The sequence below is a fragment of the Lissotriton vulgaris genome, chromosome 9 (genome assembly GCF_964263255.1).
Source record: "Lissotriton vulgaris chromosome 9, aLisVul1.2, whole genome shotgun sequence".
NCBI classification, from domain to species: domain Eukaryota; kingdom Metazoa; phylum Chordata; class Amphibia; order Caudata; family Salamandridae; genus Lissotriton; species Lissotriton vulgaris.
Window position 1 is genome coordinate 422,641,449 of NC_141697.1, and position 22,441 is coordinate 422,663,889.

General features: G+C 60.8%; 1 protein-coding gene across 1 annotated transcript in view; it reads right to left on the bottom strand.

Moving 5' to 3' along the window:
• Positions 1 to 22,441, bottom strand: part of CDC42BPB (CDC42 binding protein kinase beta) — a 900,025-nt gene that overhangs the window by 503,325 nt on the left and 374,259 nt on the right. Inside the window, exon 13 of the mRNA XM_086937841.1 lies at positions 3,412 to 3,654. Within this exon, the coding sequence (XP_086793967.1) occupies positions 3,412 to 3,654 (243 nt within the window). The remainder of the gene's footprint in view (positions 1 to 3,411; positions 3,655 to 22,441) is intronic.

Consider the following 22,441-nt stretch of genomic DNA (forward strand, 5'->3'; position numbering starts at 1 on the left):
CGAACAGACGCTCACCCCATCCCCCGAGCGGATGAGTCCCGCTACCTGAGCATCTTTGACCTGACCGCGGGCTATTGGCAGATCGGCCTCACCCCAGGCGCCCAGGAGCGATCCGCCTTCTCCACCCCGGATGGCCACTACCACTTCAAAGTGATGCCCTTCGGAATGAAAAACGCCCCGCCACCTTCCAGAGGCTCGTGAACAAAGTATTGGCGGGGCTGGAGGAATTCAGCGCCGCCTATCTGGACGATATTGCCGTGTACAGTCTCCACTGGGCGGAACACCTCCAACACCTCCGGGAGGTCTTGACCGCCCTCCGGCGGGCAGGACTGACAATCAAGGCCAGCAAGTGCCAAATCGGCCAAGGATCCGTGACCTACCTGGGGCACCAGGTAGGAAGTGGCCAGGTGGCCCCCCTCCAACTCAAGATCGCAGCCATCCAGGCCTGGGAGCCCCCGGTCACCCAAACAGAGGTCCGAGCCTTCCTAGGGCTCACCGGATACTACCGGCGCTTCGTGAAGGACTATGGCAGCCTTGTGGGGCCCCTCACAGAACTCACATCCAAGAAAAAAAACCCGAAAGTACACTGGACCCCTGAGTGTCAGGCCGCCTTTGAGAACCTCAAGTCTGCAATGTGCACCGCCCCAGTGCTCCAAGCCCCCGACTACAGCCGGGAATTTATAGTACAGACCGATGCCTCCGATCACGGCGTTGGGGCCGTTCTCTCCCAAATCAACACAGAGGTAGTTGACCAGCCAGTGGCCTTCATCAGCCGACGCCTGCTGGCCCGAGAACAACGCTGGAGCACCATAGAGCGAGAGGCCTTCGCCGTGGTGTGGGCCCTCAAGAAGCTCCGGCCCTATCTCTTCAGTACCCACTTCCGGGTGCAAACAGACCACCGTCCCCTGCAATGGCTGATGCAGATGCGGGGAGAGAATCCGAAGCTGTTGCGTTGGTCCATCTCCCTGCAAGGGAGGGACTTCACTGTGGAGCATCGCCCAGGCCAAGACCACGCCAACGCAGACGGCCTGTCCCGCTTCTTCCGCCTCGGCGAGGAGATTACCCAAGACGATGGGTGACTCTCCCTGCCTTCAGCTGGGGGGGACGCATGTTGGACCGGCCTCGTGGCGTGGTCCGACCCCTCCCGCATGGCGGGTCCCGGACTACTGCTACCCCTGTTCCCTGGACGAGAACCACACCTGCAGCCCTCTGGGTCACCCCCCAGCTCTTCCCCGACGGAACCCGGACCCGTAACCACAACCTTCTCGGCTGGCCCGGGCCCTTTGCCGAACCACCGTCCCCGGCCCAGCCGCCATTTTAGACCCTCCACGGCCAGGCCTCGTGGCCTCGGGTCGACCTCCACCTCAGGCCCAGCCAGGCCCCGACATCGAGGCACCACCATCCACCCAGGGGGTAACGAGACCACTTGGCGAGTCAATGGGAGAAGGAGTGTCGATGGCTCCCCTCCGCCTGGTTTCGATCGCCCCCAGCCTCCCTGGGCGCTGGCTCCACCCCCCTGCTGGGTGTCTGGACTCCCTCATCCCGGACCCCCCGACCTCCAAGTGCGAGGGTGCGGACATCAAAGGGCGCCAGACCTATAACTGGGGTAGCTCCAGAACAGGAAGGGGGTTGTATCCTGGAGTCGAGAGACCCGAGACGAACTCATCCTTGGAGACCTGCTGGCTCTGCCGTGGCTCCTCTTCGTGGAACCATCCTTGAAGGCCTGCTGGCGCTGCCGCGGCTCATCCTCTTCGTGAACCATCCTTGAAGGCCTGCTGGCGCTGCCGCGGCTCATCCTCTTCGTGAAACCATCCTTGAAGGCCTGCTGGCGCTGCCGCGGCTCATCCTCTTCGTGAACCATCCTTGAAGGCCTGCTGGCGCTGCCGCGGCTCATCCTCGTCGTGAACCATCCTTGAAGGCCTGCTGGCGCTGCCGCGGCTCAACCTCGTGAACTATCCTTGAAGGCCTGCTGGCGCTGCCGCGGCTCAACCTCGTGAACTATCCTTGAAGGCCTGCTGGCGCTGCCGCGGCCCCTACTTGAGAACCCTCCAGCTCGAGGATTGAGAGCTATACGCCTGTACCGGACCGGTACCGAGACTGTCCCGCTACCCCTTTTTCCCCCAGAGACTAGAATTGAAGGAACCACCGTATCCTGGTCCTACTGTATCGTCCAGTATAACCTGCTTAAGAATACCGATAAAAGGGTACAGAACCTATCTTTGTGTGGCGTCTATCTGTGGGGGGGGTAGTTGCTCGTCCGTACGATCTACGGAGAGGGCCTCACCAGGAGGCCTCTCCCCCTTGCTCGGCCGACCCTCAGGGTCCCCGTCTAACAAATTGTAAGACTCACCAGGTGGGATGGAGAACTCTGCACATAAAAAGATAGGACAGGCCAATCTTTTTATGTGCAGAGTCTTTTCAGTCACATAATTACAATTAGTCAAATTAAACTGAGTTTGTGAACATCAAAAAAATGTATAAACAAACACAAAAGTGTACATTTACCATTGTGAATCAGGGCCAAATTATTTAACTCAAGTGTTGTTGGTTACTGAACTTTCACAATGTGCAGAAGAAATCTCTTGACACAGTCTCCATGGGGTTCCAGATCACCTAAACTGCATCCTCCATAGTAAATCTATTTGGCATCATGATCTCTTAGTAGGGACTTATCGCCCTTTCTAAGCCGAATACTCAGATCTTTTGAGATTCACTCCCTGGAAAAGTAGAAGAGCAGCCCTGCTACCACAATATAATTAAAGACATACATAATTTGGGCTCCACTTGCAATACTTGCATTTTCAGTTTCTCCAAGAACTGTGAAGCCAGAGCCAATTGAGTATAGTCCCTGCCGGTTACCAGAAATAGCTGACCTTAAAGATGATACACAGATAATAAATGTACATTCAACTCTGTCCTTTGTCAAGGATGATTGGGTTCTGTTTAAACGGATTCCATACCTCATGTTCTGTACTACGGGCAACATGTTGTCTAGATAATAAAACAACTAAGCAGCCTTGACTCCTATACACATAGAGAAGGTGAGGGTTTGTCACATTAACAGTAGTTGGAAAACAGACTAAACCATCTTCCATTTTCAAAGTTTCAAGCAATTATATCCTTTTATAGAGCATGGACAGCCTCTCTCAATAACTATAAACAGCCTCCAAGGGTGTATTGGATTCCCCAATCTCTTTTTCACTCACTCAATAAATAGGCAGAGTAATAATAAAAGGCAGAAAAGGTATAAGCCAATTGCACTTTAAGTGGCAACCAAATTTATCCTTGCATTGCTGTCAAATTTGAAAGGTTATTTTATCAAGGGAATTAAAATCTTTAAGAGCAATCAAATATTATTAATAATTGCTATAATAATCAACATAGCTCTACTACGTTTGCCCACATTTTTACCTCTTTTCTGGATTTCTCAGATCTGCGGATTTCCTGTCGCATCCCGTCAATCTTTTGTATGGCAACTTCCACCTCTTCCTCTTTGTCACGAAGCTGTCGAGAAAGCTTTTGCTTTTGAGAGCGCAGGTCTGCCATCCTCTCGTTCAGCTCAGAAAACTCTTGCATTGCAAGTTTTCGTTGCTGATGAGCATCCTTCAATTCTTTGGTCTGAGATTTTAACCTGTCCAGAGCTTCATTAAATTGCTGCAAGTAAAGATATGGAAATTATTGTATCACTCCATTTGAACATCATATGAAATACTTATTTGCAGCTGCTATGACATCGCAATCTTAGTGAAATTCTGTGCATGCCATTCTTCTGAAGCCATTTACTTTGATGTCTTCTCGTTTTTAAAAACAAATGCACTAAAGTAATCACAACCATATTTTTGTGAAGGCTTCTTCAAGCTAACTTATTGGGGCCCTGTGTTTGTACACTACATTATACTGGAGAGTTAAGTGTTGCAAGCATTGCCAGTTTTTGAATGGAGAGAGAGAAACGGAGACGTTAGAGGGAAGGTATTTTGCCCAGAATTACATACTTGGGTCAGGTGTCCAAGTCTAAATAACATTTCTGTTGGTTCTCACAAAGGTACGCCATATTTCTGGTTTGTCTGCACTGTTTTCAGGCAAAATATGGATTAATCTGAACATATGTGAAATGCAAACCTGTGGTATGCTTAATTAACATACTTTGTTCTGACTGATGTTTGAAGTTATCCTAGCACTACTTCGCTACTTGGACAAACCAATTCTCCCTAGCCCAAGTAGAATATTAATGAAGGTCCATATTGCCCACACAGACAGTGCACCCACAGGGAGGGAGCCGTACCAGTACAGGAGGTGGGAGGAGGAAGCAACCGGCAGAGTGGTCTGCTCTAAACCTACTGCTGAGGCTGTAGCAGCAAAGAAGTGCACAGCCGCACACTGAGCTAACAATGGCGTGCTCCTGTAATAGCACCCAAATCGTGCATGCCAAGTGTGCTTCTGTGAAGCAACTGTGAGGCAGGCCCAGCTAAAGTTTTTTTGGGCTAAGGGTGACAAATCAACTTCCACTGTCTGTAAACTCAGCTCAGTATCCTTACCCCCATCCCCTCTCCAGTGAAACAAGCATTTGCAATGCAATAGGTCTCGCATTAGGAAAGTTTGAGCTATTGGTATTGTAAATAACACATTTTTTATTTATGTTTTGTTTTTGAAAATAGCAAAATTATTAGCTTTGTCATTTACAATGCCAATAGTTATAACTTTCGCAAATGTGACACCTATAGCATTTGTAATGCAATATGTGTTGTATTTACGTGACATACGTGTATTGATATATTACAAATATCAATGTTTTTTTTTCAATAATGAATACTTAAATAAAAGTTATTGTAATTTATAATGGCAATAGGGGGATGAGGGTGTGAGGGTGTGTGAGGGTGTGTGAGGGTGAGGGGGGTGAGAGTGTGACGGTGAGGGGGGGTGAGGGTGTGCGAGGGTGGGAGGGTGAGGGGGTGTGAGGGGGTAGGAGGGTGAGGGTGTGAGGGGGTAGGAGGGTGAGGGTGTGAGGGTGAGTGAGGGTGAGTGAGGGTGTGAGGTGGTGTGAGGGGGTGTGGGGGTGAGGGGGATGAGAGAGGGTGTGAGGGTGAGTGAGGGTGTGTGAAGGTGAGAGGGCGAAGGTGGGTAAGGGTGTGTGAGGGTGTGTGAGGGTGAGAGGATGTGTGAGGGTGTGTGAGGGTGTTTGAAAGTGAGGGTGTGTGAGGGTGAGGGGGTGAGAGGGTGTGAGGTTGTGTGATGGTGAGGGGGTATGAGGGTGAAGGGGTGTGAGGGTGAGGGGGTGTGAGGGTGAGGGTGGTGCGGGGGAGAGAGGGGGAGGAGTGTGAAGGTGAGGGGTGTGTGAGGGTGTGTATGGGGGTGTGAGGGTGTGTGTGGGGGTGTGAGGGTGAGGGAGTGTGAGGGTGTGTGACGGGGAGGGTGTGGGCTTGTGAGGGGGAGGGGGTGTGAGGGTGGTGAGGGGGTGTGAGGGTGAGGGGTGTGAGGGTGTGTGAGGGTGTGTGTGAGAGTGAGAGGGTGAGAGGGTGTGTGAGGGAGTGTGTGTGAGGGGGTGTGAGGGTGAGGGTGTGAGGATGAGGGGGTGTGAGAATGAGAGGGAGTGTGAGGGTGAGAGGGTGTGTGAGGGTGAGGGTTTGGGGTGTGAGGGTGAAGGGGTGAGAGGGTGTGTGAGGGTGAGAGGGTGTGTGAGGGTGAGAGGGTGAGTGAGGATGAGGGTGTGTGAGGGTGTGGGTGTGTGAGGGTGAGGAGGAGTGAGGGTGAGGAGGAGTGAGGGTGAGGGGGGGTGTGAGAGTGAGTGGGTGAGGGTGGGTGAGGGTGAGGGTGTGTGAGGGTGAGAGGGTGTGTGAGGGTGAAAGGGTGTGTGAGGGTGGGTGAGGGGTGAGTGAGGGTGAGGGAGTGTGTGAGGGTGAGGGGTGTGGGGGTGAGGGGTGTGAGGGGGTGTGAGGGTGAGGGGGTGTGAGGGTGAGGGGGTGTGAGGGTGAGGGGGTGTGAGGGTGAGGGGGTGTGATGGTGAGGGTGTGTGAGGGTGAGGGGGTGTGAGAGTGAGGGGGTGTGAGGGTGTGTGAGGGTGAGAGGGTGTGAAAGTGAGGGGGTGTGAGGGTGAGGGTGTGAGGTAGGGTGAGGGGATGTGGGGGTGTGAGGGGGTGAGGGTGAGAGGGTGAGGGGGGGTGAGGGTGTGAGAGGGTGAGTGAGGGTGAGAGGGTGGGTGAGAGGGTGAGTGAGGGTGAGGGGGTGAGTGAGGGTGAGGGGGTGTGTGAGGGTGAGGGGGTGTGTGAGGGTGAGGGGGTGTGTGAGGGGTTGTGAGGGTGAGGGGTTGTGAGGGTGAGGGGGTGTGAGGGTGAGGGGGTGAGGATGAGGGGGTGAGGATGAGGGGGTGTGAAGGTGAGAGGGTGGGTGAGGGTGGGTGAGGGTGTGTGATGGTGAGGGTGTGTGATGGTGAGGGTGTGTGAGAGTGAGGGGGTGTGAGAGTGAGGGGGTGTGAGGGTGTGTGAGGGTGAGGGTAAGGGTGTGTGAGAGTGAGGGGGTGAGGGTGTGAGGTAGGGTAAGGGGATGTGAGAATGTGAGGGTGTGGGGGTGTGAGAGGGTGAGGGTGGGGGGGTGAGGGTGAGGGTGGGGGGGTGAGGGTGAGGGTGGGGAGGGTGAGGGTGAGGGTGGGGAGGGTGAGGGTGAGGGTGGGGGGGGGGGGTGGGGGGGAGGGTGAGGGTGAGGGTGGGGGGGGGGGGTGGGGGTGACGGTGGGGGTGGGGGTGAGGGTGTGAGAGGGTGAGTGAGGGTGCGAGGGTGGGTGAGAGGGTGAGTGAGGGTGAGGGGGTGGGTGAGGGGGTGAGTGAGGGTGTGTGTGAGGGTGAGGGGTTGTGAGGGTAAGGGGTTGTGAGGGTGAGGGGTTGTGAGGGTGAGGGGTTGTGAGGGTGAGGGTGTGAGGTAGGGTGAGGGGATGTGAGGGTGGGAGGAGGGGATGTGAGGGTGAGAGGATGTGAGGGTGAGGGGGTGCGAGGGTGTGTGACGGGGAGGGTGTGGGCTTGTGAGGGGGAGGGGGTGTGAGGGTGGTGAGGGGGTGTGAGGGTGAGGGGTGTGAGGGTGAGGGTGTGTGAGGGTGAGGGTGTGTGTGAGAGTGAGAGGGTGAGAGGGTGTGTGAGGGAGTGTGTGTGAGGGGGTGTGAGGGTGAGGGTGTGAGGATGAGGGGGTGTGAGAATGAGAGGGAGTGTGAGGGTGAGAGGGTGTGTGAGGGTGAGGGTTTGGGGTGTGAGGGTGAAGGGGTGAGAGGGTGTGTGAGGGTGAGAGGGTGTGTGAGGGTGAGAGGGTGAGTGAGGATGAGGGTGTGGGTGTGTGAGGGTGTGTGAGGGTGAGGAGGAGTGAGGGTGAGGAGGAGTGAGGGTGAGGAGGAGTGAGGGTGAGGGGGGGTGTGAGAGTGAGTGGGTGAGGGTGGGTGAGGGTGAGGGTGTGTGAGGGTGAGAGGGTGTGTGAGGTGAAAGGGTGTGTGAGGGTGGGTGAGGGGTGAGTGAGGGTGAGGGAGTGTGTGAGGGTGAGGGGTGTGGGGGTGAGGGGTGTGAGGGGGTGTGAGGGTGAGGGGGTGTGAGGGTGAGGGGGTGTGAGGGTGAGGGGGTGTGAGGGTGAGGGGGTGTGAGGGTGAGGGGGTGTGATGGTGAGGGTGTGTGAGGGTGAGGGGGTGTGAGAGTGAGGGGGTGTGAGGGTGTGTGAGGGTGAGAGGGTGTGAAAGTGAGGGGGTGTGAGGGTGAGGGTGTGAGGTAGGGTGAGGGGATGTGGGGGTGTGAGGGGGTGAGGGTGAGAGGGTGAGGGGGGGTGAGGGTGTGAGAGGGTGAGTGAGGGTGAGAGGGTGGGTGAGAGGGTGAGTGAGGGTGAGGGGGTGAGTGAGGGTGAGGGGGTGTGTGAGGGTGAGGGGGTGTGTGAGGGTGAGGGGGTGTGTGAGGGGTTGTGAGGGTGAGGGGTTGTGAGGGTGAGGGGGTGTGAGGGTGAGGGGGTGAGGATGAGGGGGTGAGGATGAGGGGGTGTGAAGGTGAGAGGGTGGGTGAGGGTGGGTGAGGGTGTGTGATGGTGAGGGTGTGTGATGGTGAGGGTGTGTGAGAGTGAGGGGGTGTGAGAGTGAGGGGGTGTGAGGGTGTGTGAGGGTGAGGGTAAGGGTGTGTGAGAGTGAGGGGGTGTGAGGGTGAGGGTGTGAGGTAGGGTAAGGGGATGTGAGAATGTGAGGGTGTGGGGGTGTGAGAGGGTGAGGGTGGGGGGGTGAGGGTGAGGGTGGGGGGGTGAGGGTGAGGGTGGGGAGGGTGAGGGTGAGGGTGGGGAGGGTGAGGGTGAGGGTGAGGGTGGGGGGGGGGGTGGGGGTGACGGTGGGGGTGGGGGTGAGTGAGGGTGAGGGGGTGGGTGAGAGGGTGAGTGAGGGTGAGGGGGTGGGTGAGGGGGTGAGTGAGGGTGTGTGTGAGGGTGAGGGGTTGTGAGGGTAAGGGGTTGTGAGGGTGAGGGGTTGTGAGGGTAAGGGGTTGTGAGGGTGAGGGGTTGTGAGGGTGAGGGGTTGTGAGGGTGAGGGTGTGAGGTAGGGTGAGGGGATGTGAGGGTGGGAGGAGGGGATGTGAGGGTGAGAGGATGTGAGGGTGAGGGGGTGCGAGGGTGAGAGTGTGTGTGAGAGGGTGTGTGAGGGTGAGAGATTGTGTGAGGGTGTGTAAGGGTGAGAGGGTGAGTGATGGTGAGGGTGTGTGATGGTGAGGGTGTGTGAGAGTGAGCGGGTGTGAGAGTGAGGGGGTGTGAGAGTGAGGGGGTGTGAGGATGAGAGGGTGTGTGAGGGTGAGGGTGTGTGAGGGTGAGGGTGTGTGAGGGTGAGGGTGTGTGAGGGTGAGGATGAGGGTGTGTGAGGGTGAGGGTGTGTGCGGGTAAGGGGGTGTGAGAGTGAGGGGTGTGAGAGGGTGTGTGAGGGTGAGGGTGTGTGGAGGTGTGAAAGGTGAGAGGGTGTGTGAGGGTGGAAGGGTGTGTGAGGGTGGAAGGGTGTGTGAGGGTGGAAGGGTGTGTGAGGGTGGGTGAGGGTGAGAGGGTGGGTGAGGGTGAGAGGGTGGGTGAGGGTGGTTGAGAGGGTGAGTGAGGGGGTGGGTGAGGGGTCTGTGAGGGGGTGGGTGAGGGGTCTGTGAGGGGGTGGGAGGGTGAGGGGGTGAGGGGGTGAGGGGGTGAGGGGGTGGGAGGGTGAGGGGGGAGGGGTCTGTGAGGGGGTGGGAGGGTGAGGGGGTGAGGGGTCTGTGAGGGGGTGGGAGAGTGAGGGGGTGGGAGGGTGAGGGGGTGGGAGGGTGAGTGGGAGGGTGAGGGGTGGGAGGGTGAGTGGGAGGGTGAGGGGTGGGAGGGTGAGGGGGTGTGAGGGTGTGTGAGGGTAAGGGGGGGTGAGGGGATGTGAGGGTGAGGGGATGTGAGGGTGAGGGGATGTGAGGGTGAGGGGATGTGAGGGTGAGAGGGTGTGTGAGGGTGAGAGGGTGTGTGAGGATGAGAGGGTGAGTGAGGATGAGAAGGTGATAGGGTGAGGGGTGTGTGAGGGTGTGTGTGGGGGTGTGAGGGTGAAGGGAGGTGAGGGGGAGGTGAGGGGGAGGTGAGGGTGAGGGGGGGTGAGGGGGTGTGACGGGGAGGGTGTGGGGTTGTGAGGGTGAGGGGGTGTGAGGGTGAGGGGATGTGAGGGTGAGGGGTGTGATGGTGAGGGTGTGTGTGAGTGTGAGGGGGTGTGAGGGTGAGGGTGTGAGGATGAGGGTGTGTGAGGGTGAGGGGGTGTGAGAATGAGAAGTAGTGTGAGGGTGAAAGGGTGTTTGAGGGTGGGGGTTTGGGGGGTGAGGGGGTGTGAGGGTGAGAGGGTGGGTGAGAGGGTGAGTGAGGATGAGGGTGTGTGAGGGTGTGTGTGTGAGGGTGAGGAGGAGTGAGGGTGAGGAGGGTGAGGTTGTGTGAGAGTGAGGGTGTGTGAGGGTGCGTGTGTGAGGGTGGGTGAGGGTGAAAGGGTGGGTGAGGGTGGGTGAGGGTGAGAGGGTGAGTGAGGGTGAGGGGGTGTGTGAGGGTGAGGGGGTGTGTGAGGGTGAGGGGGTGAGGGTGAGGGTGAGGGGATGTGAGGGTGAGGGGATGTGAAGGTGAGGGGGTGTGAGGGGGTGTGAGGTTGAGGGGGTGTGAGGTTGAGAGGGGGTGTGAGGGTGAGAGGATGTGTGAGGGTGAGAGGATGTGTGAGGGTGAGAGGATGTGTGAGGGTGAGAGGATGTGTGAGGGTGAGAGGATGTGTGAGGGTGAGAGGATGTGTGAGGGTGAGTGAGGGTGAGAGGGTGGGTGAGGGTGAGAGGGTGAGAGGGTGGGTGAGAGGGTGAGTGAGGGTGAGGGGTGGGTGAGGGGGTGAGTGAGGGGGTGAGAGGGGGTGGGTGAGGGGGTGGGTGAGGGGTTGTGAGGGTGAGGGGGTGTGAGGGGTTGTGAGGGTGAGGGGGTGTGAGGGGTTGTGAGGGTGAGGGGGTGTGAGGGGTTGTGAGGGTGAGGGGGTGTGAGGGTGAGGGTGTGTGAGGGTGAGGGTGTGAGGGTGAGGGTGCGAGGGTGAGAGTGTGTGTGAGGGTGAGAGTGTGTGTGAGGGTGAGAGGGTGTGTGAGGGTGAGAGGGTGTGTGAGGGTGAGGATGAGGGGGTGTGAGAGTGAGGGGGTGTGAGGGTGGGTGAGGGTGTGAGGGTGAGAGGCTGTGTGAGGGTGAGAGGCTGTGTGAGGGTGAGAGGCTGTGTGAGGGTGAGAGGCTGTGTGAGGGTGAGAGGCTGTGTGAGGGTGAGAGGCTGTGTGAGGGTGAGAGGCTGTGTGAGGGTGAGTGAGGGTGAGAGGGTGAGGGGTGTGAGGGTGAGGGGGGTGTGGGGTGTGAGGGTGAGGGGTGTGAGGGGTATGAGAGTGAGGGGGTTTGAGGGGGTGTGTGAGGGTGTGTGAAGGTGTGAGAGGTGAGAGGGTGTGTGAGGGTGGAAGGGTGTGTGAGGGTGAGAGGGTGGGTAAGGGTGAGTGGGTGAGTGAGGGTGAGGGGGTGTGAGGGTAAAGGGGTGTGTGAGGGTGAGGCGTTGTGAGGGGGTGAGGGGTGTGAGAGTGAGGGGTGTGAGAGTGAGGGGTGTGAGAGTGAGGGGTGTGAGAGTGAGGGGTGTGAGAGTGAGGGGTGTGAGAGTGAGGGAGTTTGAGGGGGTGGGTGAGGGTGTGTGGAGGTGTGAGAGGGTGAGAGGGTGTGTGAGGGTGGAAGGGTGTGTGAGGGTGGGTGAGGATGAGAGGGTGGGTAAGGGTGGGTGAGAGGGTGAGTGAGGGTGAGGGTGTGTTTGAGGGTGAGGGGGTCTGTGAGGGTGAGAGGGTGGGAGGGTGAGGGTGGGTGAGGGGGTGTGTGAGGGTGAGGGGGTGTGAGGGTGAGGGTGTGAGGTAAGGTGAGCGGATGTGAGGGTGAGGGGATGTGAGGGTGAGGGGAGGTGAGGGTGAGGGGGTGCGAGGGTGAGGGTGTGTGATGGTGAGGGTGTGTGAGGGTGAGGAGGTGTGAGAGTGAGGGGGTGTGAGGGTGAGGAGGTGGGTGAGGGGGTGAGGGTGTGTGAGGGTGAGGGAGGGTGAGGGAGGGTGAGGGAGGGTGAGGGAGGGTGAGGGGGTGTGAGGGTGGGTGAGGGTGTGAGGGTGTGTGAGGGTGAGAGGGTGTGTGAGGGTGAGGGTGTGTGAGGGTGAGAGGGTGAGTGAGGGTGTGTAAGGGTGAGGATGAGGGTGTGTGAGGGTGAGGGGGTGTGAGAGTGAGGGGGTTTGAGGGGGTGTGTGAGGGTGAGGGGGTGTGTGAGGGTGAGGGGGTGTGTGAGGGTGAGGGTGTGTGGAGGTGTGAGAGGCGAGAGGGTGAGAGGGTGTGTGAGGGTGGATGGGTGTGTGAGGGTGGATGGGTGTGTGAGGGTAGGTGAGGGTGAGAGGGTGGGTGAGGGTGGGCGAGGGTGAGAGGGTGGGTGAGGGTGGGCGAGAGGGTGGGTGAGGGTGGGCGAGAGGGTGGGTAAGGGTGGGTGGGTTAAGGGTGGGTGGGTGGGTGGGTGGGTGAGAGGGTGGGTAAGGGTGGGTGGGTGGGTGAGAGGGTGGGTAAGGGTGGGTGGGTGGGTGAGAGGGTGGGTAAGGGTGGGTGGGTGAGAGGGTGGGTAAGGGTGGGTGGGTGAGAGGGTGGGTAAGGGTGGGTGGGTGAGAGGGTGGGTAAGGGTGGGTGGGTGGGTGAGAGGGTGGGTAAGGGTGGGTGGGTGAGAGGGTGGGTAAGGGTGGGTGGGTGGGTGAGAGGGTGGGTAAGGGTGGGTGGGTGGGTGAGAGGGTGGGTAAGGGTGGGTGGGTGGGTGAGAGGGTGGGTAAGGGTGGGTGGGTGAGTGGGTGTGTGAGGGTGAGGGGTCTGTGAGGTTGAGGGGGTGGGGGGTTGAGGGGGTGGGAGGGTGAGGGGGTGGGAGGGTGAGGGGGTGTGAGGATAAGGGGGTGTGAGGGTAAGGGGGTGTGAGGGTAAGGGGGTGTGAGGGTAAGGGGGTGTGAGGGAGGGTGAGGGGATGTGAGGGTGAGGGGATGTGAGGGTGAGGGGATGTGAGGGTGAGGCTGTGTGAGGGTGAGGGTGAGAGGGTGTGTGAGGGTGAGAGGGTGTGTGAGGGTGAGAGGGTGAGTGAGGATGAGAGGGTGAGTGAGGGTGAGGATGAGAAGGTGATAGGGTGTGAAGGTGAGGGGTGTGTGAGGGTGTGTGTGGGTGTGTGAGTGTGTGTGTGGGGGGGTGTGGGTGAGGGGGTGTGAGGGGGTGTCACTAGGAGGGTGTGGGGTTGTGAGGGGGAGGGGGTGTGAGGGGGAGGGGGTGTGAGGGTGAGGGGGTTGAGGGGGTGTGAGGGTGAGGGGGTGTGAGGGTGAGGGGTGTGAGGGGGTGTGAGGGTGAGGGTGTGAGGGTGTGTGAGAGTGAGTGAGAGTGAGAGGGTGTGTGAGGGAGTGTGTGAGTGTGAGGGTGTGAGGGGGTGTGAGGGTGTGAGGGTGTGATGAGGGGGTGTGAGAATGAGAGGGAGTGTGAGGGTGAAAGGGTGTGTGAGGGTGAGAGGGTGTGTAAGGGTGAGAGGGTGTGGGTTTGGGTTGTGAGGGTGTGAGGGTGTGTGAGGGTGAGAGGGTGAGTGAGGGTGAGAGGGTGTGTGAGGGTGAGAGGGTGTGTGAGGATGAGGGTGTGTGAGGATGAGGGTGTGTGAGGATGAGGGTGTGTGAGGATGAGGGTGTGTGAGGGTGAGGGGTGTGAGGGTGAGAGTGTGACAGTGAGGGGGGTGAGGGTGTGTGAGGGTGGGAGGGTGAGAGGGTGTGAGGGGGTAGGAGGGTGAGGGTGTGAGGGGGTAGGAGGGTGAGGGTGTGAGGGTGAGTGAGGGGGTGTGAGGGTGTGAGGGGTGTGGGGGTGAGGGGGATGAGAGTGTGTGAGGGGGTGTGAGGGTGAGTGAGGGTGTGTGAAGGTGAGAGGGCAAAGGTGTGTGAGGGTGTGTGAGGATGTGTGAGGGTGTGTGAGGGTGTTTGAAAGTGAGGGTGAGGGGGTGTGAGGGGGTGTGAGGGTGAGGGTGTGAGGTTGTGTGATGGTGAGGGGGTATGAGGGTGAAGGGGTGTGAGGGTGAGGGGGTGTGAGGGTGAGGGGGTATGAGGGTGAGGGGGTATGAGGGTGAGGGGGTATGAGGGTGAGGGGTGTGAGGGTGAGGGGGTGTGAGGATGAGGGGGAGAAGTGTGAAGGTGAGGGGTGTGTGAGGGGTGTGAGGGTGTGTAAGGGGGTGTGAGGGTGTGTGTGTGGGGGTGTGAGGGTGAGGGGGTGTGAGGGTGTGTGACGGGGAGGGTGTGGGCTTGTGAGGGGGAGGGGGTGTGAGGGTGGTGAGGGGGTGTGAGGGTGAGGGGTGTGAGGGTGAGGGTGTGTGAGGGTGAGGGGGTGTGTGAGAGTGAGAGGCTGTGTGAGGGAGTGTGTGTGAGGGGGTGTGAGGGTGAGGGGGTGTGAGGGTGAGGGTGAGAGAGGGTGTGAGGGTGAGGGTTTGGGGTGTGAGGGTGAGGGGGTGTGGGGGTGTGAGGGTGAGGGGGTGTGAGGGTGTGAGGGTGAGGGGGTGTGAGGGTGAGAGGGGGTGAGGGGGTGTGTGAGGGTGAGAGGGTGAGTGAGGATGAGGGTGTGGGTGTGTGAGGGTGAGGGTGAGGAGGAGTGAGGGTGAAGAGGAGTGAGGGTGAGGTTGTGTGAGAGTGAGGGGGTGTGTGAGGGTGAGTGTGTGAGGGTGGGTGAGGGTGAGGGTGTGTGAGGGTGAGAGGGTGTGTGAGGATGAAAGGGTGGGTGAGGGTGAGAGGGTGGGTGAGGGTGAGAGGGTGGGTGATGGTGAGAGGGTGGGTGATGGTGAGAGGGTGGGTGATGGTGAGAGGGTGGGTGATGGTGAGAGGGTGGGTGAGAGGGTGAGTAAGGGTGAGGGAGTGTGTGAAGGGTGTGAGGGTGAGGGGGTGTGAGTGTGAGGGGGTGTGAGGGTGAGGGGGTGAGAGGGTGTGTGAGGGAGTGTGTGAGAGGGTGTGTGAGGGAGTGTGTGAGAGGGTGTGTGAGGGAGTGTGTGAGAGGGTGTGTGAGGGAGTGTGTGTGAGGGGGTGTGAGGGTGGGGGTGTGAGGGTGAGGGTGTGAGGATGAGGGGGTGTGAGGATGAGGGGGTGTGAGAATGAGAGGGAGGGTGAGGGTGTGAGGATGAGGGGGTGTGAGAATGAGAGGGTGAGTGAGGGTGTGTGATGGTGAGGGTGTGTGAGGGTGTGTGAGGGTGAGGGGGTCAGAGAGTGAGGGGGTGTGAGGGTGAGGGGGTGTGAGAGTGAGGGGGTGTGAGGGGGAGGGTGTGAGGTAGGGTGAGGGGATGTGGGGATGTGGGGAGTGAGGGGGTGAGGGTGAGGGAGTGAGGGGGGAGAGGGTGAGTGAGGGTGGGTGAGAGGGTGAGTGAGGGTGAGGGGGTGAGTGAGGGTGAGGGGGGGTGTGAGGGTGAGGGGTTGTGAGGGTGAGGGGTTGTGAGGGTAAGGGGGTGTGAGGGTGAGGGGTGTGAGGGTGAGGGGGTGTGAGGGTGAGGGGGTGTGAGGGGGTGTGAGGGTGAGTGAGAGTGAGGGTGTGTGAGGGTGAGGGGGTGGGAGGGTGAGGGGGGTGGGAGGGTGAGGGGGTGGGGGGGTGGGAGGTGAGGGGGTGGGGGGGGTGGGGGGGTGGGGGGGTGGGGGGTGGGGGGGTGGGGGGGTGGGAGGGTGGGAGGGTGGGGGGGTGAGGGGGTGGGAGGGTGGGAGGGTGGGGGGGGTGAGGGGGTGGGAGGGTGGGGGGGTGAGAGGGTGGGGGGGGTGAGGGGGTGGGAGGGTGAGGGGGTGGGAGGGTAAGGGGTGTGAGGGTAAGGGGTGTGAGGGGGTGTGAGGGTAAGCGGTGTGAGGGAGGGTGAGGGGATGTGAGGATGAGGCTGTGTGAGGGTGAGAGGGTTTGTGAGGGTGAGAGGGTTTGTGAGGGTGAGAGGGTTTGTGAGGGTGAGAGGGTTTGTGAGGGTGAGAGGGTCTGTGAGGGTGAGAGGGTGTGTGAGGGTGAGAGGGTGTGTGAGGGTGAGAGGGTGTGTGAGGATGAAAGTGTGTGAGGATGAGAGGGTGAGTGAGGGTGAGGGTGTGTGAGGGTGAGGGTGTGTGAGGATGAGGGTGTGTGAGGGTGAGGATGAGGGGTGTGAGAGTGAGGGGGTGTGAGGGTGAGGGGGGGTGTGAGGGTGAGGAGGTGTGTGAGGTGAGGGGGTGGGAGGGTGGGGAGGTGAGGGGGTGAGGGGGTGGGAGGGTGGAGGTGAGGGGGTGAGGGGGGTGAGGGGGTGGGAGGGTGGGAGGTGAGGGGGTGAGGGGGTGAGGGGGTGGGAGGGTGGGAGGGTGGGGGGGTGAGGGGGTGAGGGGGGTGGGAGGGTGAGGGGGTGAGGGGGTGGGAGGGTGAGGGGGTGAGGGGGTGGGAGGGTGGGAGGGTGAGGGGGTGGGAGGGTGAGGGGGTGAGGGGGTGAGGGGGTGGGAGGGTGAGGGGGTGGGAGGGTGAGGGGGGTGAGGGGGTGGGAGGGTGAGGGGGTGAGGGGGTGGGAGGGTGAGGGGGTGAGGGGGTGAGGGGGTGGGAGGGTGAGGGGTGGGAGGGTGGGAGGGTGAGAGGGTGGGAGGGTGAGGGGGTGGGAGGGTGGGAGGGTGAGGGGGTGAGGGGGTGGGAGGGTGGGAGGATGGGGGGGTGAGGGGGTGGGAGGGTGAGGGGGTGGGAGGGTGGGGGGGAGGGTGGGAGGGGGTGGGAGGGTGAGGGGGAGGGTGGGAGGGGGGGTGGGAGGGTGAGGGGGAGGGTGGGAGGTGGAGGGGGAGGGTGGGAGGGTGAGGGGGAGGGTGGGAGGGTGGGAGGGTGAGTGGGAGGGTGGGAGGGTGAGGGGGTGGGAGGGTGGGAGGGTGAGGGGGTGGGAGGGTGGGAGGGTGGGAGGGTGAGGGGGTGAGGGGGTGGGAGGGTGAGGGGGTGAGGGGGTGCGAGGGTGGGGGGGTGGGAGGGTGGGAGGGTGGGAGGGTGAGGGGGTGTGAGGGTAAGGGGTGTGAGGGGGTGTGAGGGTAAGCGGTGTGAGGGAGGGTGAGGGGATGTGAGGGTGAGAGGGTTTGTGAGGGTGAGAGGGTTTGTGAGGGTGAGAGGGTTTGTGAGGGTGAGAGGGTGTGTGAGGGTGAGAGGGTGTGTGAGGGTGAGAGGGTGTGTGAGGATGAAAGTGTGTGAGGATGAGAGGGTGAGTAAGGGTGAGGGTGTGTGAGGGTGTGTGAGGATGAGGATGAGAAGGTGAGAGAGTGAGGGGGTGTGAGGGTGAGAAGGTCTGTGAGGGTGAGGGTTAGTGATGGTGAGAGGGTTGTGGGGGTGAGGGTATGAGGGTGAGTGAGGGTGAGTGAGGGTGTGTGAGGGTTGGTGAGGGTTGGTGAGGGTGTGTGATGGTGAGGGTGTGTGAGGGTGAGGATGAGGGGTGTGAGAGTGAGGGGGTGTGAGGGTGAGGGGGGGTGTGATGGTGAGGGTGTGTGAGGGTGAGGATGAGGGGTGTGAGAGTGAGGGGGTGTGAGGGTGAGGGGGGGTGTGATGGTGAGGGTGTGTGAGGGTGAGGATGAGGGGTGTGAGAGTGAGGGGGTGTGAGGGTGAGGGGGGTGTGAGGGTGAGGAGGTGTGTGAGGGTGAGGGTTAGTGATGGTGAGAGGGTTGTGGGGGGTGAGGGTATGAGGGTGAGTGAGGGTGTGTGAGGGTTGGTGAGGGTGTGTGATGGTGAGGGTGTGTGAGGGTGAGGATGAGGGGTGGGAGAGTGAGGGGGTGTGAGAGTGAGGGGGTGGGAGGGTGGAGGGGGTGGGAGGGTGGGGGGGTGGGGGGGTGGGTGGGGGGTGGGGGGGTGGGGGGGTGGGTGGGGGGGTGGGGGGGTGGGGGGGGTGGGTGGGGGGGTGGGGGGTGGGGTGGGGGGGTGGGGGGGTGGGTGGGGGGGTGGGTGGGGGGGTGGGAGGGTGGGAGGGTGGGGGGGTGGGAGGGTGAGGGGGTGGGAGGGTGGAGGGGTGAGGGGGTGAGGGGGTGGGGGGGTGAGGGGGTGAGGGGGTGGGGGGGGTGAGGGGGTGGGGGCGTGAGGGGGTGGGGGCGTGAGGGGGTGGGGGGGTGGGGGGGTGGGGGGGTGGGGGCGTGAGGGGGTGGGGGGGGTGGGGGGGTGGGGGGGTGGGGGGGTGGGGGGGTGGGAGGGCTGAGGGGGTGGGGGGGTGGGGGGGTGGGGGGGTGAGGGGGTGGGGGGGTGGGGGGTGGGAGGGTGAGGGGGTGAGGGGGTGGGGGGGTGGGGGGGTGGGAGGGTGAGGGGGTGGGGGGGTGGGAGGGTGAGGGGGTGGGAGGGTGAGGGGGGGTGGGAGGGTGGGAGGGGTGGGAGGGTGGGGGGGTGGGAGGGTGGGAGGGTGGGAGGGTGGGAGGGTGGGGGGGTGAGGGGTGGGAGGGTGGGAGGGTGGGGGGGTGAGGGGTGGGAGGGTGGGGGGGTGGGGGGGTGAGGGTGGGGGGGTGGGGGGGTGAGGGTGGGGGGGTGGGGGGGGTGAGGGTGGGGGGGTGGGGGGGGTGAGGGTGGGGGGGTGAGGGGTGGGAGGGTGGGAGGGTGGGGGGGTGAGGGGTGGGGGGGTGAGGGGTGGGAGGGTGGGGGGGTGGGGGGGTGAGGGGTGGGAGGGTGGGAGGGTGGGGGGGTGAGGGGTGGGAGGGTGGGGGGGTGGGGGGGTGAGGGGTGGGAGGGTGGGGGGGTGGGGGGGGTGGGAGGGTGGGAGGGTGGGGGGGTGGGGTGGGGGGTGGGAGGGTGGGAGGGTGGGGGGTGGGGGGGTGGGGGGGTGGGGGGGTGGGAGGGTGGGGGGGTGGGGGGGGTGGGAGGGTGGGGGGGTGGGAGGGTGGGAGGGTGGGGGGGTGGGAGGGTGGGAGGGTGGGAGGGTGGGGGGGTGGGGGGGGGGTGGGGGGGGTGGGGGGGGTGGGGGGGTGAGGGGGTGAGGGGTGGGAGGGTGGGGGGGTGGGGGGGGTGGGGGGGTGGGGGGGTGAGGGGTGGGAGGGTGGGGGGGTGAGGGGTGGGAGGGTGGGGGGGTGGGGGGGGTGGGGGGGTGGGGGGGTGAGGGGGTGGAGGGTGGGGGGGCGGGAGGGTGGGGGGGCGAGAGGGTGAGGGGGTGAGGGGGTGGGAGGGTGGGAGGGTGAGGGGGTGAGGGGGTGGGAGGGTGGGGAGGGGTGGGAGGGTGGGAGGGTGGGAGGGTGGGAGGGTGAGAGGGTGGGAGGGTGGGAGGGTGAGGGGGTGGGAGGGTGGGAGGGTGGGAGGGTGGGAGGGTGGGGGGGTGGGAGGGTGAGGGGGTGGGAGGGTGGGAGGGTGGGAGGGTGGGGGGGTGGGGGGGTGGGGGGGTGGGAGGGTGGGGGGGTGGGAGGGTGGGGGGGTGGGGGGTGGGAGGGTGGGGGGGTGGGAGGGTGGGAGGGTGAGGGGGTGGGAGGGTGGGAGGGTGAGGGGGTTGAGGGGGTGTGAGGGTAAGGGGTGTGAGGGGGTGTGAGGGTAAGCGGTGTGAGGGGATGTGAGGATGAGGCTGTGTGAGGGTGAGAGGGTTTGTGAGGGTAGAGGGTTTGTGAGGGTGAGAGGGTTTGTGAGGGTGAGAGGGTTTGTGAGGGTGAGAGGGTGTGTGAGGGTGAGAGGGTGTGTGAGGATGAAAGGGTGTGTGAGGATGAGAGGGTGAGTGAGGGTGAGGGTGTGTGAGGGTGAGGGTGTGTGAGGATGAGGATGAGAAGGTGAGAGAGTGAGGGGGTGTGAGGGTGAGAAGGTCTGTGAGGGTGAGGGTTAGTGATGGTGAGAGGGTTGTGGGTTGTGAGGGTATGAGGGTGAGTGAGGGTGTGTGAGGGTTGGTGAGGGTGAGGGAGGGTGAGTGAGGGTGGGTGAGGGTGGGTGAGAGTGTAAGGGTGAGAGGGTGTGTGAGGGTGAGTGAGGGTGAGAGGGTGAGTGAGGGTGAGAGGGTGAGTGAGGGTGAGAGGGTGAGTGAGGGTGAGGGTGTGTGAGGGTGAGGGAGGGTGAGGGTGTGTGAGGGTGAGGGTGTGTGAGGGTGTGTGAGGGTGAGGGTGTGTGAGGGGTGTGAGGGTGAGGGGTGTGAGGATGAGGGGGTGTGGGTGTGAGGATGAGGGGGTGTGAGAGTGAGGGGGTGTGAGAGTGAGGGGGTGTGAGAGTGAGGGGGTGTGAGAGTGAGGGGGTGTGAGAGTGAGGGGGTGTGAGAGTGAGGGGGGGTGAGGGTGAAGAGGTGTGTGAGGGGGTGCAAGGGTGAGGGCGAGGAGGTATGAGGGTGAGGGGGTGTGAGGGAGGGTGAGAGGGTTGTGAGGGTGAGGGGGTGAGGGTATGTGAGGGTGTGTGACGGTGGGTGAGGGTGGGTGAGGGTGGGTGAGGGTGAGAGGGTGTGAGGGTTTGTGAGGGTGAGGTGGTGTGAGGGTGAGGGTCCGAAGTAAATGGTGGCAGGGCAGACATCATAAGACAGAGAGAAGATACTGCGTGGTGACTGCGTCGGTCAGTTTCAGAATCAGGAGGGGCAGAATCAGCACAGTCTGCGAGGGATCAACGTGTTTAGAGGCAAAGCATAGTGGATGTAGCATTGCAGCTAGTAAGTCGAGTGTTTTCAAGCTGTGTCCCTATAGAGATGGCAACACAACAACAGCATTTGAGGAGCAATGCTACTGTAAACAAGCACGGTAGGCTTTCACTTTCGTCCAGAAAAAAAACCGAGAAAGGTGCAGAGAACGCGGAACAAAACACGACTTCCCCGCGAAATGGATGCAAAAAAAAACAAGCTATTGGCATTGCTGTGGCGGGGCGGGAGCGCACCCTTTTGAGGTCTGATGCCAAGGCTCAGACAAATGGCATTCCTTTCAAGTCTGATGCGGGGTGGAGGAGCAAATGGTGAGCGAGCGCCCGGCCCACATGCACTGGCCATAATCCGCATTCCAAAGCCCTAGCAGCATTTCCTGGAGCCCCTACATAAGTCTCGCCGGAGCAATGCGCAAGCGCATTGGCTCAGGCGAGACCAAAAAAAGGACAAATAATGGAAGGAAAAAATTCATTCAGAGGTAAAGAATTGGCCCAAGAGTCGTGGCAGAGGAGTGCACTGCTTTGTTATGCAGATATGCACACGTGATCAGGAAAATGCTTTCAAGCCCAGGACAAGATAACCAATATGTTGAAGTATTCTGACCGACAGTCCAATACTGCCTGCTGTGTTGGGTGAAAACAACATTTAAATGACTGTTGAACAGGCCAGTCGGTAAAGAGTGCTCACCAAAAGACTTTATGTAATTATGCATGCATATATTTTTTTGATTTTGTTTGATTACATGAAGCCATTGAGACAGCGTACAGGAGTCTCTAGGCCACACCTATATTAGGAGCGACACATGTTCCATAAATATTTCAGAGAAGCAATAAACCACTGTCACTCTGGCATTCCACTCCCTTGCCCCAGTGGGTTATTGAGGAGAAAAAACAATTTTGCCCTGGGTATTTCTTTTTTAAAATGCCAATACACGTGTAGTCTCTGATCTGTTCGAGGACTTGTTGAAAAATTATCCATTCATAACATAATTCCATCTGGCAATTGAAGTTTTTGCTGAAGAGTAGAGTTTATTAAAAAAGTAACTTGACTTATTTTCTTTACACGTAATAGTTGATGGTATTCTTTGAGAAATTTCACTACAACATAAAGAAGGAAGCAATTGAATTTTTTTTTACAGCCGATCTCTCACTTTTTAGTTTCAATGATTCTGAGAAAATTCGAGCCATGTATAGGCAATGTGCATGCATGGCGACAAATACATATGCTAATAAATATTCAGAAGCCACAGCTAGAGATGATTGTTACCTGTTAGAAGGGAACTCTTAGGGTCGGCCGAGCAAGGGGGGAGAGGCCTCCAGGCGAGGGCCCTCTCCTAGGATCGTACAGCCGAGCAACCACCCCCCTACAGATGGACGCCACACAAAGATAGGTTCTTAACACTTTTATCAGTACTTTGAGGCAGGTTATCGTTACGATACAGAGAAACAGGATTCAGGAATCCACTCAACTTAGTCTTTGTGGGAAGTGGGTAGCAGGACAGTCTTGGTACCGGTCTGGTACAGGGATATCTTGCGCACAGCTCTCAATCCTCGAGCTGGAGGGTTCTTCGGTAGGGGCAGCGGCAGCGCCAGCAGGACCCCAAGAATGGTTTCACTAAGATGGGCCGCGGCAGCGCCAGCAGGACTCCAAGGATGGTTCACGAAGATGGGCCGTGGCAGCGCCAGCAGGACTCCACGGATGGTTCACGAAGGTGGGCCGCGGTAGCGCCAGCAGGACTCCAAGGATGGTTCACGAAGATGGGCCGCGGCAGCGCCAGCAGGACTCCACGGATGGTTCACGAAGGTGGGCCGCGGCAGCGCCAGCAGGACTCCAAGGATGGTTCACGAAGAGGGGCCGCGGCAGCGCCAGCAGGACTCCAAGGATGGTTCACAAGAGGGGCCGCGCCAGCGGCAGCGCCAGCAGGACTCCAAAGATGGTTCACGAAGATGAGTTTGTCTCGGTGTCTCTCGACGCCAGGATACAACTGCCGACCTGCTCTGGAGCTGCCCCAGTTATACGTCTGGGGCCCTTTGATGTCCGGACCCTCGCACTTGGAGGTCGGAGGGTCCGGGATGTGCGAGTCCAGACACCCAGCAGGGGGGAGGAGCCAGCGCCCAGGGAGGCTGGGGGTGATCGAAACCCGGCGGATGGGGGGACCATCGAAACTCCTTCCCCCATTGATTCGTCAAGTGGTCTCTTTACCCCCTGGTTGGATCGTGGTGCCTCGATTTCGGGGCTTTGCTGGGTCTGTGGCTGGGGTCGGGCCGAGGCCACGAGGCCTGGTCGTGGAGGGTCCAAGATGGCGGCTGGGCCGGAGACGGTGGTCCGGGAAAGGGTCCGGGCCAGCCGAGGGGGTTGAGGAGAGGAGGTCGAGATCCACCGGGGAAGAGCT